This window comes from Suncus etruscus, chromosome 15 (genome assembly GCF_024139225.1).
Source record: "Suncus etruscus isolate mSunEtr1 chromosome 15, mSunEtr1.pri.cur, whole genome shotgun sequence".
Classification (NCBI taxonomy): Eukaryota; Metazoa; Chordata; class Mammalia; order Eulipotyphla; family Soricidae; genus Suncus; species Suncus etruscus.
The window spans coordinates 22,710,599-22,727,084 of NC_064862.1; the positions used below are offsets into that span (position 1 = coordinate 22,710,599).

General features: G+C 43.0%; 1 protein-coding gene across 1 annotated transcript in view; it reads right to left on the reverse strand.

The window, feature by feature from the left end:
* The window catches only part of CCDC60 (coiled-coil domain containing 60), a 75,820-nt gene that overhangs the window by 23,117 nt on the left and 36,217 nt on the right, over positions 1 to 16,486 (reverse strand). Inside the window, exons 4-6 of the mRNA XM_049787778.1 lie at positions 11,420 to 11,524; positions 7,221 to 7,328; positions 1,207 to 1,297 (exon numbers count right to left, since the gene is read on the reverse strand). Of these exons, the coding sequence (XP_049643735.1) occupies positions 1,207 to 1,297; positions 7,221 to 7,328; positions 11,420 to 11,524 (304 nt within the window). The remainder of the gene's footprint in view (positions 1 to 1,206; positions 1,298 to 7,220; positions 7,329 to 11,419; positions 11,525 to 16,486) is intronic.

Consider the following 16,486-nt stretch of genomic DNA (forward strand, 5'->3'; position numbering starts at 1 on the left):
TTTTAGTTGATTGGCTGTTGTCTAGGGTGTTTCTAGGGTGTTTCTTTCTTTTTTTTTTTTTTTTTTTGGTTTTTGGGCCACACCCGTTTGACGCTCAGGGGTTACTCCTGGCTATGCGCTCAGAAATCGCCCCTGGCTTGGGGGACCATATGGGACACCGGGGGATCGAACCGCGGTCCGTCCTACGCTAGCGCTTGCAAGGCAGACACCTTACCTCTAGCGCCACCTTCCCGGCCCCCTCTAGGGTGTTTCATCCTGTCCTTTTATAGCTAGATATTTAGGGTGGTATATTGTGGTTTATAGGGCCTTGAGATCTGCAGTCATTATTTTGGGATGAAAACTTAGCATTTAAAGGGACACTTAGCCTTGTTCATCTTTTTTTTTTATAATATAATTTTATTTTGATCATAGTGGCTTACATATTGTTGACAATAATATTTTAGGTACATATTTACATAAAATCAGGAGGGATTCCCATCCATCACCACATTGTTCTCCCTACCCGTCCGTTTTTGTCTTCCCTCCCATTTCTTCTTCCCTCACCCCCAGGGCGGCTAGAATATGTGGTCCCCTCTGTATCTAACCTATTACTTAGTAGTCTTGCATCTGTTTGGTCTTGAGGCCTCCCTTATTTCCCCCTCTAACTGGAGGCAAGACCAGCTATTTCAAGTTATGTGGTTTTGCCTGAAAAAGAAAAAAGTAATAAATTGGGGTAAGAGTCTAATACCCCGAAAATGGGCGGAATCCTTCTAGTGGTTCTCATCATCGATTTGGGAGGTGAAAAGAAAGAGAAGGTGAAACACTCCACCAGTACCAAAGGAAGTGTTAAATATCCATTGAGGACTCCAGCTATATCATCTTAAATGGAAACTTAACATTGATTCGACAAAATGGAGCATCTTCTGCTCCAGGCTTCACAACCACATCTTTCACCTGTCTCTAATCAGCACCTTGCCTGCACCCTCCCACAGTTCCCCTTCCACCAAGTGCTGCCCACTCAACCTATGCCAACCCTCTTGAAACCCATAGTACATATTGCCATGAAAATGACAAACTCCAGCCAACTGCACAAAGTTTCAACTTCCTTTGCTCTGAGAACAACCTGGTGGCAGAGGGGTCTGTAGGGATGAACAATGGTCCAGGAACCTGTGGAGAGAAGCTGACCAGGCTGCTGTGCACATGAGGGAGGTGGGAGCCTCCAGTTACCTTTGGGGCTGTGATGAAGTTCTCCCACTTTTGACCCATGGACTTATCCTTGTTGATTTTCTTCACTGTGTTCTTGCTGCCACCGGGATCCCTGAGTGAAAAACAGCTCTGTGAGTTTGGGAGTTCTTTTTAAAAACAAAACATCTGGGCCAGAGTGATAGTACAGCAGTAAAACGTTCACCTTGCACGCAGCTGACCTGGGACAGACCTGGGTTCGATATCCGGCATCCCATATGGTCCCCTGAGCCTGCCAGGAGCGATTTCTGAGTGCAGAGCCAGGAGCATACCGAGTGCTGCTAGGTGTGGCAGCCCCCACCCCCCAATCCCAAAAAAAACGGAAAAGAAAGACAAAACATAGAGGATGGGTTGGGATTGATCTCTATTGGTCTCTATTGATCCCTGCTCCTAGGTTCAGAGGGAAGGGAGGCTCTGCTCAGAAGAGTCTTGTGTGATACAATTGAGATGGTGAGAGAGACCATGTGCAGGGGACGTGGAGGATTGTAATCCTGCCCCAACTTCCTGTTTCCCTAACCTCTTCTTTTGTGATGTTAATCCCACCTGAATGGCCAGACCTGCCCACACCTCACTGTCTTAAATACAAAATAAAAGAGGCTGGCTGGGGGGAGGACAAGGAGGAGCAGCAAAAGGCAGAGAATTAGGAGAGAAGCAGTGAGAAGCTGCTTGGCAAAGAAAGAGATAGCAGAAAGCTTAGCAGAGAAGCAGATGTGAGGAAATGCGCATGAAGACATAGCCATGGAATAAAGCAAGCTGACTCCACTGAAACTTTAACTGACTGCTTGTGAATTATTTCTCAGCCACTATCCTTCTTCATCAGACTTGTCAGCCTGAAGGATTAGAAACATGGTGCCTGAGGTGGCCTCACCCAACACACTGACTTTATACTACATATTTAATATTTTTAATCTACAAAGGGCCATTTGCTAGTAGGTTTGTCCACTACTGAAAGATTGGTCCTGTCTGAGCACCCATGGCAGGTCTACAGTTACTCTTGAGGATTGACTCAAAAGCACATTCCTTTTGAATTTGCCAAAGAACTCCCTACATCCGGGACAATTCTAAGGAACTCAGGAATATGACTGGGTTTTGAGCTGCTGGTGGGGTGGATTCTTGAAAGCAAATTATTGATTTGGCATTTAGGAGCAGATGTTTTGGGAGATGCTATTGGTAACATACTCGTGAGCCTTCATTTGAATCTTCTCCACCCCTATGAGAATCCTTACAGCCCATTTTACAGAGGAGAAAACAAAATGGGTGAAGGGGGGAGATCAAGGACACTTGTCTACATTTCCAATATCTTCTCACTTGCCTGGGTCCCTCCTGGGTCCTGAAATACCTTCTGAATTGTCATCTTTTGTTGGTTTCTTAACAAATGCCATTTTGTTTCATGATTAGACTTTGACAACGAAATAAACATGGCCCCTCACCTCTTCAGCTGGGATGATGTGACAGTACAATTGAGTGATAATACTGTACAATAGTAGGGGTTACTGCTGGCTCTGTGAACACTCTCTGGGTTTTCAGACATTGCACTAAATAAAATCAGAAAACACCAGAATGTGTCCCTTTGCCCCAGCTTTCTGTTAAGACTTGACATTTGATTACACAACACACGCACACACACAAAATAACACCAAAGCACATTCAACAACCCAGCAGAGAGGCTCTGCTGACCTCTCCCTGGAACAATCAAAGAATAGAATAGTTAAAATCCAGCCACAGAAAGGAGTTACACGATGGTCCCCAAAAAGTTCACGCTGGGGACTCACTTGCTGGAGGACTCCACATTTCTTCTTTGATTTCGTCCAAGACCACAATGAAGAGGGCTTTTGACTCTGCCCCTTTGCTCAGATGTTTCCTGCTGGGGCCCAGCCTGCTTCTTGAAGTTCAACTACAGTCTCACACCCCTACCTTCCTTTGCTAAAATGAAAACTGGCCCCAGCCAGCTACGATATCAGAATCTTCAATCTTCCAGCCCCAGCTGGGAAGATAGCGATTTCATCTGCGCTGACTCTTCTTCATTTCCAAGCCCACTTGCCACGGGAGGTGACTCCAGGCAGTGGCTAAATGAGCTAAACGTGCAGCGAGGTTTTCAGAGAGCTTCAAAAGCACCAGATTCGTGTGAAGCCATTGATAGAGGGAGGCTGAGGTTGGCTGGAATCAGATTTCTAGTAGAAAACCACATGGCATTATCCATAGTGTGAAGAGATGAAGGACACCACCTTTGATCTGTCTCGTCCTGATGGAGCCTATGCTATTGCAATGGAGGACCAAGCCTTTGATGCTACTTCCCTGGACAGGATATGTGTGTGTGTGTGTGTGTGTGTGTGTGTGTGTGTGTGTGTGTGTGTGTTGGCATGTGGGTAGGTCTTGGGTTGTGAGCAAAACAAAAAAATGGTGCTGGAATTTCTGGGTTCTTCAAGTCTGATGCAGCAAGCAAACATCATAATATACACATTCAAGGGCCAGGGAGATAGCATGGAGGTAGAGTACTTGCCTGGTATGCAGAAGGATGGTGGTTCAAATCCCAGCATCCCATATGGTCCCCCAAGCCTGCCAGGAGCGATTTCTGAGTGTGGAACCAGGAGTAACCCCTAAGTGCTGTTTGGTGTGACCCAAACATAAAGCAAAACAAAACAAAACAAAAATAATATACACATTCAAAACTAAAGAAATAGAGGGGTTGGAGAGATAGGACGATAGGACAGTGAGTAGGGTACTTGCCATGCATGTGGCTGATCTGGGTTTGATTCCCAGCACTACATATTGTCCTCTGAGCCTGCCAGGAGCAAATCCTAATCATAGGACCAGGTGGGGTCCAAAACAACAAAAAAAGTGCAGTTAAATTTTTTTTGAGTGGGAGATTTGCATCATGGTATGGAGTGAGACAAAAGAAATAGAAATTAGGTTTTAAAGACATGATACTCTTCTCCTTTCTGATTGACTAAAATGATGCTTTCTTGGGTAAAAGAAATAGCTCAGTGGGTCTCAAGTGGAACTACTTGCTTTGTCTGCAGGAGGCCATGCTTAATCCTTGGCACTGAGTGGTCCCCTGAGCACTACCTGTAGTTACCCTCAATACAAAATCAGTAATATCCCTTGAGCACTACTAATGTGGTATCCTTGCTTACCCCAACATCCTTGCAAAATAAAAAAAAAATGAGTTTGCAGATAACAAGGGAAACCTATACTAAACATGTTCCTAAGTACCACAGACTTCCCAAATGAGAATAATATCAAAGGCAAATTGTTCACCAGAGAAAAAGCTTGAAATATTCTGACTTCCTCTGAGAATTTTCTATATTGTCCGTCCCCCCCCCCCTGCCCCGCCCGTGACTGTCAGAGTTAATGCTTAGTGCTGACTTTGTGTTCAGGAATCACTCCTGACAGGCTTGGAGAACCATATGGGATGCTGGGGATCAAACCTGGGTTGACAGCTTGCAAGTTGACAATTTGCAATCTTGCAAATGCTGGCCTACCTGCTGTACTATGTTTCCAGACTCAGCCTCGATTCTTTTTGTTTTGAGGTGTTTGCTAAGGATTTAGGGAAGCCTTTACTTCTGTAGAACTCTTGATGATGTTTTGCCCTGGCAACTCCAAGTAAAAACCCACCATCTCCTTTCCTGCCTGGGATGATGTTGAATCACTTGCTAGGAATATTTCTAAAACTAGCCAGAGAAAATAAAAATGTCCATTGCATCCTCTCAGTTCAAATTCAACTTGATGTCCTTTCTTTAGTTTTGGAGAAGGAGGACTCAGACTTGAAAGACAAGACATTGCTTAGGGAACTTGGTCAAGGAGGTGAATTGCTATTATAATCCCATTGCTTGGGGTTCTGTTTCTTAGAATTTAAGCAATCAAGTGTGAAAAAAGCTAGATGCTGTCTTGACCCAGAAATTCCATTTTTTGAACTCTCATCCATAGAAGTATTTTCAGCCAGGCACAAAACTCATGTGGAAGGATGTTCCCTACATCTATTTGAGCAGGAAAAGTCCTTCAAGTCCATCATGTGAGAAATAGTAATCTTGGTTATGGTTCTCCACTCCCTAGAATAGCGTTATTCAATCTTTTCTAATTGTTGGCCTCTCTCACTCTTGTTGTCTTCTTGTGCTGCTTTCTGATCCTACCAGCTGGCTTCCTGATTGTGGGCCTTGGTGCTTCTCCATTTAGTTACATGATGTCCTCCTTTGGGAATGGTCCCTGCTGAGCATATGCCTTAGTATACTCTCAAGTGGAAATTGCTCACAGTGGGAAAATTTCTACATACCATTATGGAAAGATGATCATGAGACATGGTAAGAGAAGGAGGACATCACCGAGAGAGTGAATATATAGATGAAATAATATATACTACATAGAACAAAACATGCAAATGATTCCATTTCTGACTATATGCATATATTTAAGGGGAAGGTACTAAAAAGGTCTGGAAGGAAGAATGTTTAGGCCTTTGAAAGAGAGTTTCAGGGAAGTGAACAGATTTGGGGATGGAGAAAATAAAGTTTTTTTATGCTTTATTTATATCATATATATCATATACTATTGAAATTTTGGTAAAATATTGGTTAAGAATAAATTGTACTTACTACTCAAAGAATTTTTATATCAGCTCAGAACAATCACGTGTGGGAACTATCTGAAAGCTGTTAGTTTTAAACTCTGTGAGCACAAAGATATTTTGGAAATAAATGGGGGTGCTTTGGTGAGAATAGGAGTGAGTTGGAGGAAATTGGAAACCCTTATTCTCCCAATTTCCTGCATCAGAGAGAAGCTTCATTTTTTGAAAAATATGTGTGGTGTTATTGATGTTAAAAGGAGGATTTGTGCTGCCTAAGAGAATAAGACTATGAACTCACTGCATCAAGAAAAATCACAGATTTTAATTAATCCTAATCAAAGCCTAGAAATAATTTGCAATTAATTGTCAGTAGAGTCATGATATTTATTTCTGGTTGCTTTTGAAACTCTGGTGAAATAGATGAATTATGTGGGGAGGGGATTTGGGAGTTTAGTAGTAAATGTCTTCAACAAGAAGGAGTCAATAAAGAGTCAGGGTGATGGAAAAGAAAGATAAAATTCCCTTTGGAGGTTGAACTGGGAAAGAACAACAAATATTAATTTATTGGGAGTGTAAATGAGGAGTTTCTTCTTAAGGAGCAAGGGGAGCTATTTGATTGAATTCAACCTGGGCTTTTCACAAAGAAAATCTAGTGCCTCAATTTAGGGTTGCTGACCTTTGCTGCCTCCTCCTTGTAATCATGAGAACTCTCCTGCCTTTAATCTGCTTGCTGGTTGCTTTTTCTGCAATGTAGTTTCTGCCATTGGGACCCCCAGGCTTTACATGCACTCTTTTCTCTGGTGGGCACATCTAATCCTTTGGTTAGGAGATATTCTACATTATGGAGCATTTGCTTGAGCAGCTGAGCAAACCCAGCTGTTCTAGGACCTGCTCTCTGAGGATTCCTTTGAATCTAAGTTGAGAAACACACATATGCACACACAGATAGCAATGGGGGGTTTAGACAGGTATATGTAAAACAGATATGCCTTGGGTTTATACTAGCACCTCCAAACACCTTTGAAATAAATGAGAAAAACAAGAATGAAGAGAAAGGAATGAGTAACATGGAGCAGGAATAAGAAGCAAAAGAAGGAGAGAAGCAACTAAAGAATAGTGTTGAAGATTCTTGCCCATGAAGAGATAGGGGAAAGTCCATCAATGGATCCAGTCACATGAGGCCACTTACTATGGTGTAAATACTCCTATCATGGCTGCCTGACATCAGTTTTCCAGGTGACATGTTAGGAGGAAGTGTGGGGAGGAGATAAACACTGTTAACTTTTGTGATTGCATGCCCTGACTTCCACTCACCCTTTCAGACTAGAGTGTCCACAGGAAAATGCTCCCATGATAACCCATCCAGGTCCACACAGGGAGAGGGAGAGCACACAGAAATCCATTTTCCCTCACCCAGGGGATTGTTATGGAGACATACTTTAAATTCCAGCAGGTCATCACTGGCTTCATGGTGTGGTGGCTGTGGTCAATGGTCAGGGCCTCCAGGAGCCAGTGGAGGGCACAGAGCTGGCGAAAAAGGGGTTCTCTATGAAGACAGAGAGGGAAGACAGGAGTGAGCTGTTAGAATGAGATTCTTGACCAGATGACTGTAGACACAGGAGCCTGCTGGCCCTATACAGGACCTATTAGCATATCCACTTCCCAGACTTAGGTCCTGAAATGTTCACAGTAGACCCATGTTACAGATGAAGAAGTAGAGGCTCAGAGAATTTAAGGAAAACTTTCTGGGTCATGGAGATAAAGAGGCAACAGCACTATGCTGGTCTTCTAGAGTTGGTAACCTATCAGGAGAGAACATGGGAGAATCCCCCTGAGATAGAGGTCTTGATCCAGACTCATGGGGTCACATAAAGTGGAAGAAGTCATAGGGCAACAACAAATACCAGGTCATCTTTCACCTGTGCAGTAGAGTTAGACAGAACAAAGGAATAGAATCTAGATGGTGTTGAATGATGATAAATCCTTGATGTTGGACTGCAGTGCTGATTAATAAGCAGTCATGAGAGGGCCTGAGAGATAGCACAGCAGAGAGGTAGTTTGTCTTGCATGCAACCAACCTGGGTTGGGTTGGATCCACAGTATCCCTTATTGGTTCCCTGAACCTGGTAGGATTTATTTCTTTGTTTTCTTTCCTTTTGTTTGGTTTTTGAGCCACACCCAGTGACATTCATGGGTTATTCTTGGCTCTGTGCTCAGAAATCGCTTCTGGCTTGGGGGACCATATGGAATGCCAGGGGATCAAAACGTGGTTCATCCTAGATCAGCCATGTGCAAGGTAAATGCCCTACCACTTGTGCCACCACTCCAACACCAAGGATTAATTTTTGAGAACAGAACCATGAGCAATCCCTGAGTATCTCTGGATGTGGCCAAAAACCTAAAAACAAACAAACAAACAAAAGACAAAACAAATAAAAAACAAATCCAAGAAGTGAGAGGAAAAGAGAGGAGGAAGAAGATTAGGCCATATGACATAAATTAGAGCTCTTTGGTGGTGGTGGGGTTAATAACTTTGTCATTAATGCCATGATACTATCAGTACTTGAATGGTCCTATAGCCAAATTCTCTAAATTATAATTTAAAAAAAACAACATAGACCAATTTGTTAAAAAAAAAATTGGTAACCAAAGCACTCTTGAAAAAAATCTGTTAAACCTTTTTTTTTGGATTGGAAGGTGGGAGCTTGCATTACTTGAGCTTGGTACTGGCTGTGGTACTATATCCACTATTCTCTTTTTTTCCAAGAGTCTATTGGGCTCTGAATTATTTGTCACATTTGAGTTTAAAACTCTTTTAAAAATCCATTTAGGTTGTGGTGGTTGGAGCTTCCCAGCGATGCTCAAAGCCATGGTGGGGACACTCCTGGTGATGCTCAGCCATGAGACCTGGATCTACCACTCTGGGACTCATTGTAACCATGAGCTCCAGTCCTTTGACCTATTACCCTGGCCCTCTGTAAACTTCTAATGAAATAAGAAAGTGGCTCAACTCCAAAGACCAAAGAGAACAAAAAGAAGAAAGCAAGCAAGGAAAGGAGAGAAGTGGAAAGAGTTCCAAGAAACATGTTTGATAGAAATTAACCAATTTAATTAACCAATGAAGTGATTAAATTATTGAAGCCTTTGAGCCCTGTATAAACTGGTTAATAATTTGCTTCAGGGTCCTTGTTAAGACTCCACTGGTTGGATGAGACTTGGACCTCAGCTAGCCGAATAAACTCCCTTTTGTGCTTTGCATTACCAGCGGTAGTCTTTGATTCTCAGTATCAATAGTAGTCAACTCGAACCCTTCCAGTGTGAGAAGAAAATGTACTGGTGATTTTGATCTTTGCTAAGAGAAATTGAAAGCACATGCAAAGCCATGCCAAGCACCCTCTGTCCAGTGCCAAGGGGAAAGCTGGGCACAATGGCAAGCGAGCTCATTTCTGTCTGCATAGTGGGTCAGGCAGTCACCCAGAGCAAAAAAGAAGGGCCTGTTTGGCCTTCCCAAAGGCTCTATTCTCCTCATTTTCTAAAGGAATAAAAGTAAAATCTCTCTCAACACCACTGAATCAATCTTTTCACAGGCAATTGGAAATTTTCAGCTGGTTTGGTTCAGGATCAGAGGGGCTAAGCTGGCTCTGAGTCACGTGGAGAATTAGATTAATCAATGAGCTGAAGGAGAATTTGAGAACTGACCAGGTAGGCCCTGTCTTGGTGACTTTGAAGCTATGACAAAAATTCCAAATCCCCATCTGCATCCCACACCCACGGCCCTTCCCACTCCCTACACTGTGAACTTGCAGTGCTCCTCAAGAGGTCAAGAGGTAGAGTTAGCCTATCTCTTTTCATCTGGACTGGCCTGATCTCTTGCTTGGGACTGACTGTTGGGAAAGGATGCTTAGGGTCCTTCTGTCAGCATCTGTTGTGAAATAATGACTGGAACTCTTGATCCTTAGTTAGCCTCAAGACATTCAGAGTGCTGAGCTTTTTCTAAATCCTTCCTGAATTTTACTGAGCAGGCAACATTTGGTTTGTGTCCTATGCATAGCAAGTTGTGAGAACCAAAGCCCACTGGGCCTAGGAACAAGGTGGTCCCAAGTCCCCAGTAAAGCCATTGTAAAGTATCTTTCCACTCTACAACTTCCCCATAGACAGATGGTGTTATCCCAAAGATAAAACTGCAAAATGTACCCTCTAAAGGGCAAGACCCTCCCTGTTCTGATGAAATAGAGAAACTAGGTGGGTTCTAATGTTCCACCAGATAAGGACCCCTTGACACAAAGTTGAGAAAGAATGAGTTGGGACATCAATCCTAAGACATGATGTGATTTGCGTGCAAATGGATATCAGCCAATTATGTAAGTGCTGAAGGACGATCTGCTTGTATTAACCAATTAAATCATTGTATTGTTGAATCCCGTAAAGTCCTATATAAACTGGTTGGAGATTGATTTGAGGTCATTGTTAAGACTCCAAAGTGTTGGATGAGACTTGGACCTCGGTTAGCTAAATAAATTCCCTTTTGCATCTTGCATTATCGGAGGTGGTCTTTGAATCTAAGAACAGATGTCAACTCAGACCCTTACAAAACAAGAACTCAGGTTCTGGTGTGAGACACACTGGATTTAGAACCTCAGCAGCACAGGGAACTAACTCAGTGACTGGGGCAGCTGGGAATGATCACTAGTAGGCTACAGGGCTTCCAGAGCATCCTAAGATGATGACTCCAGAATGTGTAGCTGGACCAATATTCCTGTGTGCCCTGCAGGGAGCTGATGCCTATTTGACTGGTAAGTGGACAAACTCCAGAGTCCACGGTCCCATTTTCAAGGCCTCCAAGCAGTGGTTTCTCAAAATAAGGGGCTAAGTGCAACCATCCTCTTAGAAGACAACATTGATTGACATTGGGAGGCATAATAATTCAGGGTGCTCCTGGCATTTAGAGTGGGGGAAAACAGGGATCATTCCACAGGACATAGAACCAACCTTAGCAACAATATGGATGTTGCGAGGGCTGAGAAACCCAGATCCCAAGAGAAAAAACAAAGCAAAACAAAAAACAAAACAACAAATCTGTGTCTGAAAACTTCCTGTTGAAAAGGCATAATATGTATATGAAAAGGAGATTTTGAACCTGATATCTGTTGACATTATCAATACCAGGGGAACAGTATGCCAAAATTTGTAAGGAGCAGGAGTTGGGGTGGGAAAGGAAGGTAGTAGAGATGTCTGGCAGTGATGGACTCATGCCTTAGAGCAGAAGAAGGCCCTCTGAGGAAAAGTTCTTGGAATCCTGGGAAAAAATCTCTCTATATATACCCCATTTGAGACCATCTTGTAGCATTTGACAAGTTTGATATAGCTCTCAAAGGACTAGCCATGAGAGCCTCTGGCTTGAGAAAGAATGACAGAACTCAGTACCAGCTGATGGTCACTTAGCTTGAATCCCCTCCTGGTTCCTTTCTATTATTTTTCCTATCCTAGTAATAATGTTGTGGCTCTAGGCTTGAAGAAGTCCTTTTCAGAGAAGACACAGAAAAGATGCATCAGCCAGAGTCTCATAGAGTCATTCACCCCTTGACTTCTATTTATAAGAGAGCTGAGTAGATTGGCTGGAGGGGAGAAGTTACTTACACGTGTGACTCTGGAAGGAAGGGAGACACAATGCAGCTGTACATGGGGGTGAAAGGGCGCGGGATGCTGCCTTTGACCCTCTTGGTTTTCTCATCAAAGTAGGCACTGAGGAAGAAAGCAGGGGGAGAGAAACAGAACAATGAACAGTGGTTCCTGCTTTTCTTTACAGGGCTGATTAGGTGGACAGGATCGAGCACCCCCTCACTGCCACTCACCACTCATTCTGGCTTGAGAGGGGAGGAGTGTAAAGGTGGAGAAAGTATGTAAACCCCACCATTCACGTAATGTGGTTTTTAGTAGAGGAGCCCAGAAAAGAGACATGCTAAATTGAACAGTTAGATGGGACCAGACATCCTGGAGAGAACTAGAGGGTTATTACGGCAGCTTCAAGGGCCAGTATGGGTAGGACAATGGTCTTGCTGCATGAGAGCTGTTGTGGGCAGCTACCAAACACAGGTCAAAGGCAGAAATCCAATAAAGTTTTATTTGCAAAACCAGCTGGAAAGGGAGCTGGGAGAGAGACTCAAAGAACACGTGCTTTGCCTGTGTGAGGCCCTGGGTTCCATCTCTGGTACGATATGGTTGTAGAGTGCCACTAAAGCATGCAGCCCTACAGCAAGGGCCAGAGGGATGCTCAACATGATGAGCACATGGTCCCTTGCATGTTATTGGAAGTGGCTTGGAGCACAGAGCCAGGAGCAGTCCTCAAGCACTGCAGGGGTCTGACTTCAAACCAAAACTCAAACAGTGTGAGGCCTGGATTTGCCTCATTGACTGACATTTGAAGACACATCTATCCCAAGAATCCCATTATTAAGCAGTGGCTCGTCCTAGTGAGTGGGCAGTTGGGTGCCACACATGGCATCCTGGTCAACAATAGCCCACCAACAGAATGTGTCCCCTTTCTCCTGCCTGGACTTTACCATTTCAGTTCGTATAAGCACATGCTTTGAGAGCCAGGAAAATGCCCTAAGATGTGTTTTTCCTTTGGGTATATTCCTGTCGCTAAGCAACGTCTTGCTGTAAAATGCAGAGAAAGAGGTTTGGAAAGACCTTGCTGGTTGAGGCTGCCACTTAAAATAGGGTGATAAGGAAAGGCATCCCCAAAACGTTGGTATTTGAGAAAAACCAGTAGAGTGGAAGAGAGGGTCTTCAACTGTCTGGGCCTTCCAATCCAGGAAGCTGAGGGGCTGACAGCCCAGGTGGGACTGGGCTAAATTGTGCAGACTGATGCTAGAATTTGCACCTTTTCTCAGAGTAAAGGTTACTGGGAGAAAAGACTATTAGGAGAGGTGCATGATTCTAGCTTGGGCAGGAAGGAGGGGCTAACCAGGGTCTAGCTGGAGGGCAGAGAGCTGCAGAGATGGGGGGAATAGACACAGTGAAGGGACTTCTCTTTTAGTATCTTTTTGTTTATGTCTGATTATCAATCTTTTTTTTTTTTTTTTTTTTGGGAGGGAGGTCACACCTAGCAGCGCTCAGGAGTTACTCCTGGCTCTACGCTTAGAAATCGCTCCTGACAGGCTCAGGGAACCATAAGGGATGCCGGAATTCGAACCACTGACCTTCTGCATGCAAGGCAAACGCCTTACCTCCATGCTATCTCTCCAGCCCCTGATTATCAATCTTACTTGATTTACTCAGGGTCCCAGAAAAATGTCTTGGGAAAAAGTAAACCAAGTTGAAGAAGCCCTGCTCTAGGACATGAGTCTGCATCTGCCATTTTATTGCTCATAAAGCTCTTTCTAGATCTTTCAAGATCTTGGTTGATTGGCCCCATGAATGGCAGTGGAACTAAACCTCTAAGGTTACAAACATGCCCCCTGTTTATTAAGCACAGTATATGGTGCTTTGAGTATATGGTACAAATTTCTAGCTCAGACAGGTATTTGGCTGGAATGGAGTCAGGTTTCTTGATTGAAAGTCCTGTGGCCATTTACAAACCAGGGTCCTATGGTTCATGGACACCTCGTCTGATGGAGAGGTGGGCCCATGTCCCCCTTTCCTTGGAATATTGAATTTGTGTCTGAGCTAACATATACAACACACCAAGAGATGGTGTAGCCAATTTCTGGGGTTGGGTTCCAAGGAACTCAATGTTTTTTTTATTCTGAAGTCATAGGATGCTCAAACCATTCTGAAGATCAATATTCTGTCTTGGCCCAAGAATCTAAAGGATATTCTTTTTCTCCTCTCCCTAAAAGCCTAACCCTTTATTTTGTCTAGGTCATCAGGTAAGATGGAAAGTACCTCAAAGGACCAACCCAGAGATTTTACTTTTTATTTTGGCTGCACTCAGTCTTCTCTGTTCTTTCCCTATACAACCGTTTCTTCTGACCAGGAAAATTTATGGGTGAGTAGAATCTTACCAACCCAACAGGATCCCCCAGTGGTTGGGAATATTTTGACACTTTATATTTCTTAGTCTTTGGCTTAAAGTCTTCTCTCAACCACAATAATTCTATCCTCCTGTCCCCTCATTGTTCAAACCGTTTCAGTAGAATTTGCAGCCAAAACGAGGTCATTGAACACAGTGAGAAAAGCTTCAGGAGAAAATTTTTGGGACTTGTTAGATTTTCTTCCCTCTTCTATATAGTTTGTCAAACTTAAAACTTGTTTGCAAAAAAAAAAAAAAAGAAAAAAAAACTTGTTTGCTTCTTTTTAAAGAAAGAGCTGCAGATGGGGCCTGAGCGGTGGCGCAAGCGGTAAGGCATCTGCCTTGCCAGCACTAGCCTAGGACAGACCTCGGTTCTATCCCCCAGCATTTTATATGGTCCTCCAAGCCAGAAGTGATTTCTGAGCGTCACAGTGTGTGGCCCAAAAACCGGAAAAAAAAAAAAACCTGGAGAGGTAATAATACAGTGGGTAAGGTTCTTGCTTTGTTTAGACAGCCTGAGTTTGGTCCCAGGCACCACATATGGTCCCCTAAAAACCACCATGAGTAATTCCTGAATTCACAAATCAGTAGTAAACTCTGAACATATTCAGATGTGGCCCCAAAATTAAAAAAAAGTAAGAGAAAGAAGGAAAGAAAGAAAGGAAGAAGGAAGGAAGAGAATGAAATAAAGAAGACTAAGAAAAGAAAACAGATTAAGAACATGGATGGATATGGAGATTATTATGCTGAGTTAAATGAATCAGAGAGAGAGGGATAGAGATAGAATAATCTCATTTACTTATGGGATATAAGAATAATAAAAAAAGAAAAAATGAAAAAAAGAGATAGTAGAGAAGAGGACCAGGAGGACCAGGAGGACCGTGATAGGAAGCTGGTCACAAAGAGTGGTGAATGCAGTTAGGGTAGTGAGTAGTCAACTGTGACAATGATAGCTGAAACTGATAACTCTGGACAAGAACTGGGTGCTGAAAGTGGATATAGTGACATGCATGGTACCTTTCATTAGCAATAGTGCAAACAACAGTGAGGAGAGAGGGAAAGAGAGATGAGAGAGAGAAAGGGAGAGAAAGAGAAAAAGAGATACACACAGAGAAGTAAAATGCCTTTCCCAGAGACTGGCAGGGGAGGGTGGGTGGGAGGTAAACTGGGTACACTGGTGGTGGGAAATGTGCACTGCTGAAGGGTGGTGTACATTCTATGACTGAAACTCAACCATGAACAATTTTGTAGCTATGATGCTTAAATAAAGTAATTATAAATATATAAAAAACCACTACAATCATGCTTATAATCATGGTGCTTAAATAAAGATTTTATATATTGAATAAAGAATAGGAAGAAGAAAAAGAAACTTATCCTATGGTCTTAAATCTGTAGGGGACAGAGGGGGAGATAAGGCCCCTTTAATGATGTATAAAATCAGATGCCTTGTTCAAAAGAAGAACTTATACACGAGCACTTGTAGTTTTGATGTTTCCGTGGTTGGAATTCTATTCATAGAAGCAGACTTCTATGAGATGATATGAGATGTCTCCTAGCCTGACTGGAAATTAAAATTTTGAGCCATAAATTTGAGGATTTTAGATAATTGAAGCTCAGAGAGATCAAATTCATTTGATCACCAAATAATAGCTGACAATTACTGGGCATGTTTCATATACCAGGGCTCTGTGCAGAACATTTTATTTAATCTTTATAACAAGCGAGGGAGTGTGATACCATTTATATGGGTGAAGTAAAAGGAATCTCACAGAGATATTTGTTGGCTCCAGTTAAAGTTAAATATGGGGGAATCAGGACTCCAAAACCAGCCCTGTGTTTTTGATAGAAGCCACTAGCACTCCCAGTGCTATTTTGAACTCTGCCCTCTCCCTATCTCCCCACCTACATTCATGGCTGTGTTGCTATTTTGTGAATTATGTTGGTTTCTGTTGTTCTTTAGATTGAGCCAGCTCTTAGGAATGGGCTAGAACAGGGAGCACTCCCTCATGAGACAATCCACCCTGGCCAGACCTTTAAAGGTTTGACAAATACTCTATCTATTATTCTTTTGAGCCAACATCTGCTTATATCTAAAAAGATTGATAGTTGTGGGTTTTTTTTTTTCTGTTTTGTTTTTTGGGCCACATCCGGCAGTGCTCAGGGGTTACTCCTGGCTGTCTGCTCAGAAATAGCTCCTGGCAGGAACGGGGGACCATATGGGACACCAGGATTTGAACCAACCACCTTTGGTCCTGGATCGGCTGCTTGCAAGGCAAACACCGCTGTGCTATCTCTCTGGGCCCAAAGACTGATAGTTGTATCATGTTTGTTTCAACATGTTGACAAGATCATCTCCTTCCACCCTTGAGTAAGACCCTCTGTGGAGTTCAGTCTTGCACACAAGAGCTGGAAAGACCCCAGGATCACAATCCAGTTGATGAGGACCTTCTGCCTCCCACTCCTACCTTCATCCATGAGGAAGGAACCACAAAGAACATTCATAGGAACTTCCCTGAGCCTTCCCTTAATCAACTTTGGGAAAAAGAGTTCTGATCTATTGGATGTTTCTATTTCTTTTTTTAATTAATTACTTTATTTAAACACCATGGCTACAAGATCATTCATAATACAGTTAGATATTTATTTTTTCACAATTGCAAAATTGTTCATGACTGAATGTCCAACAC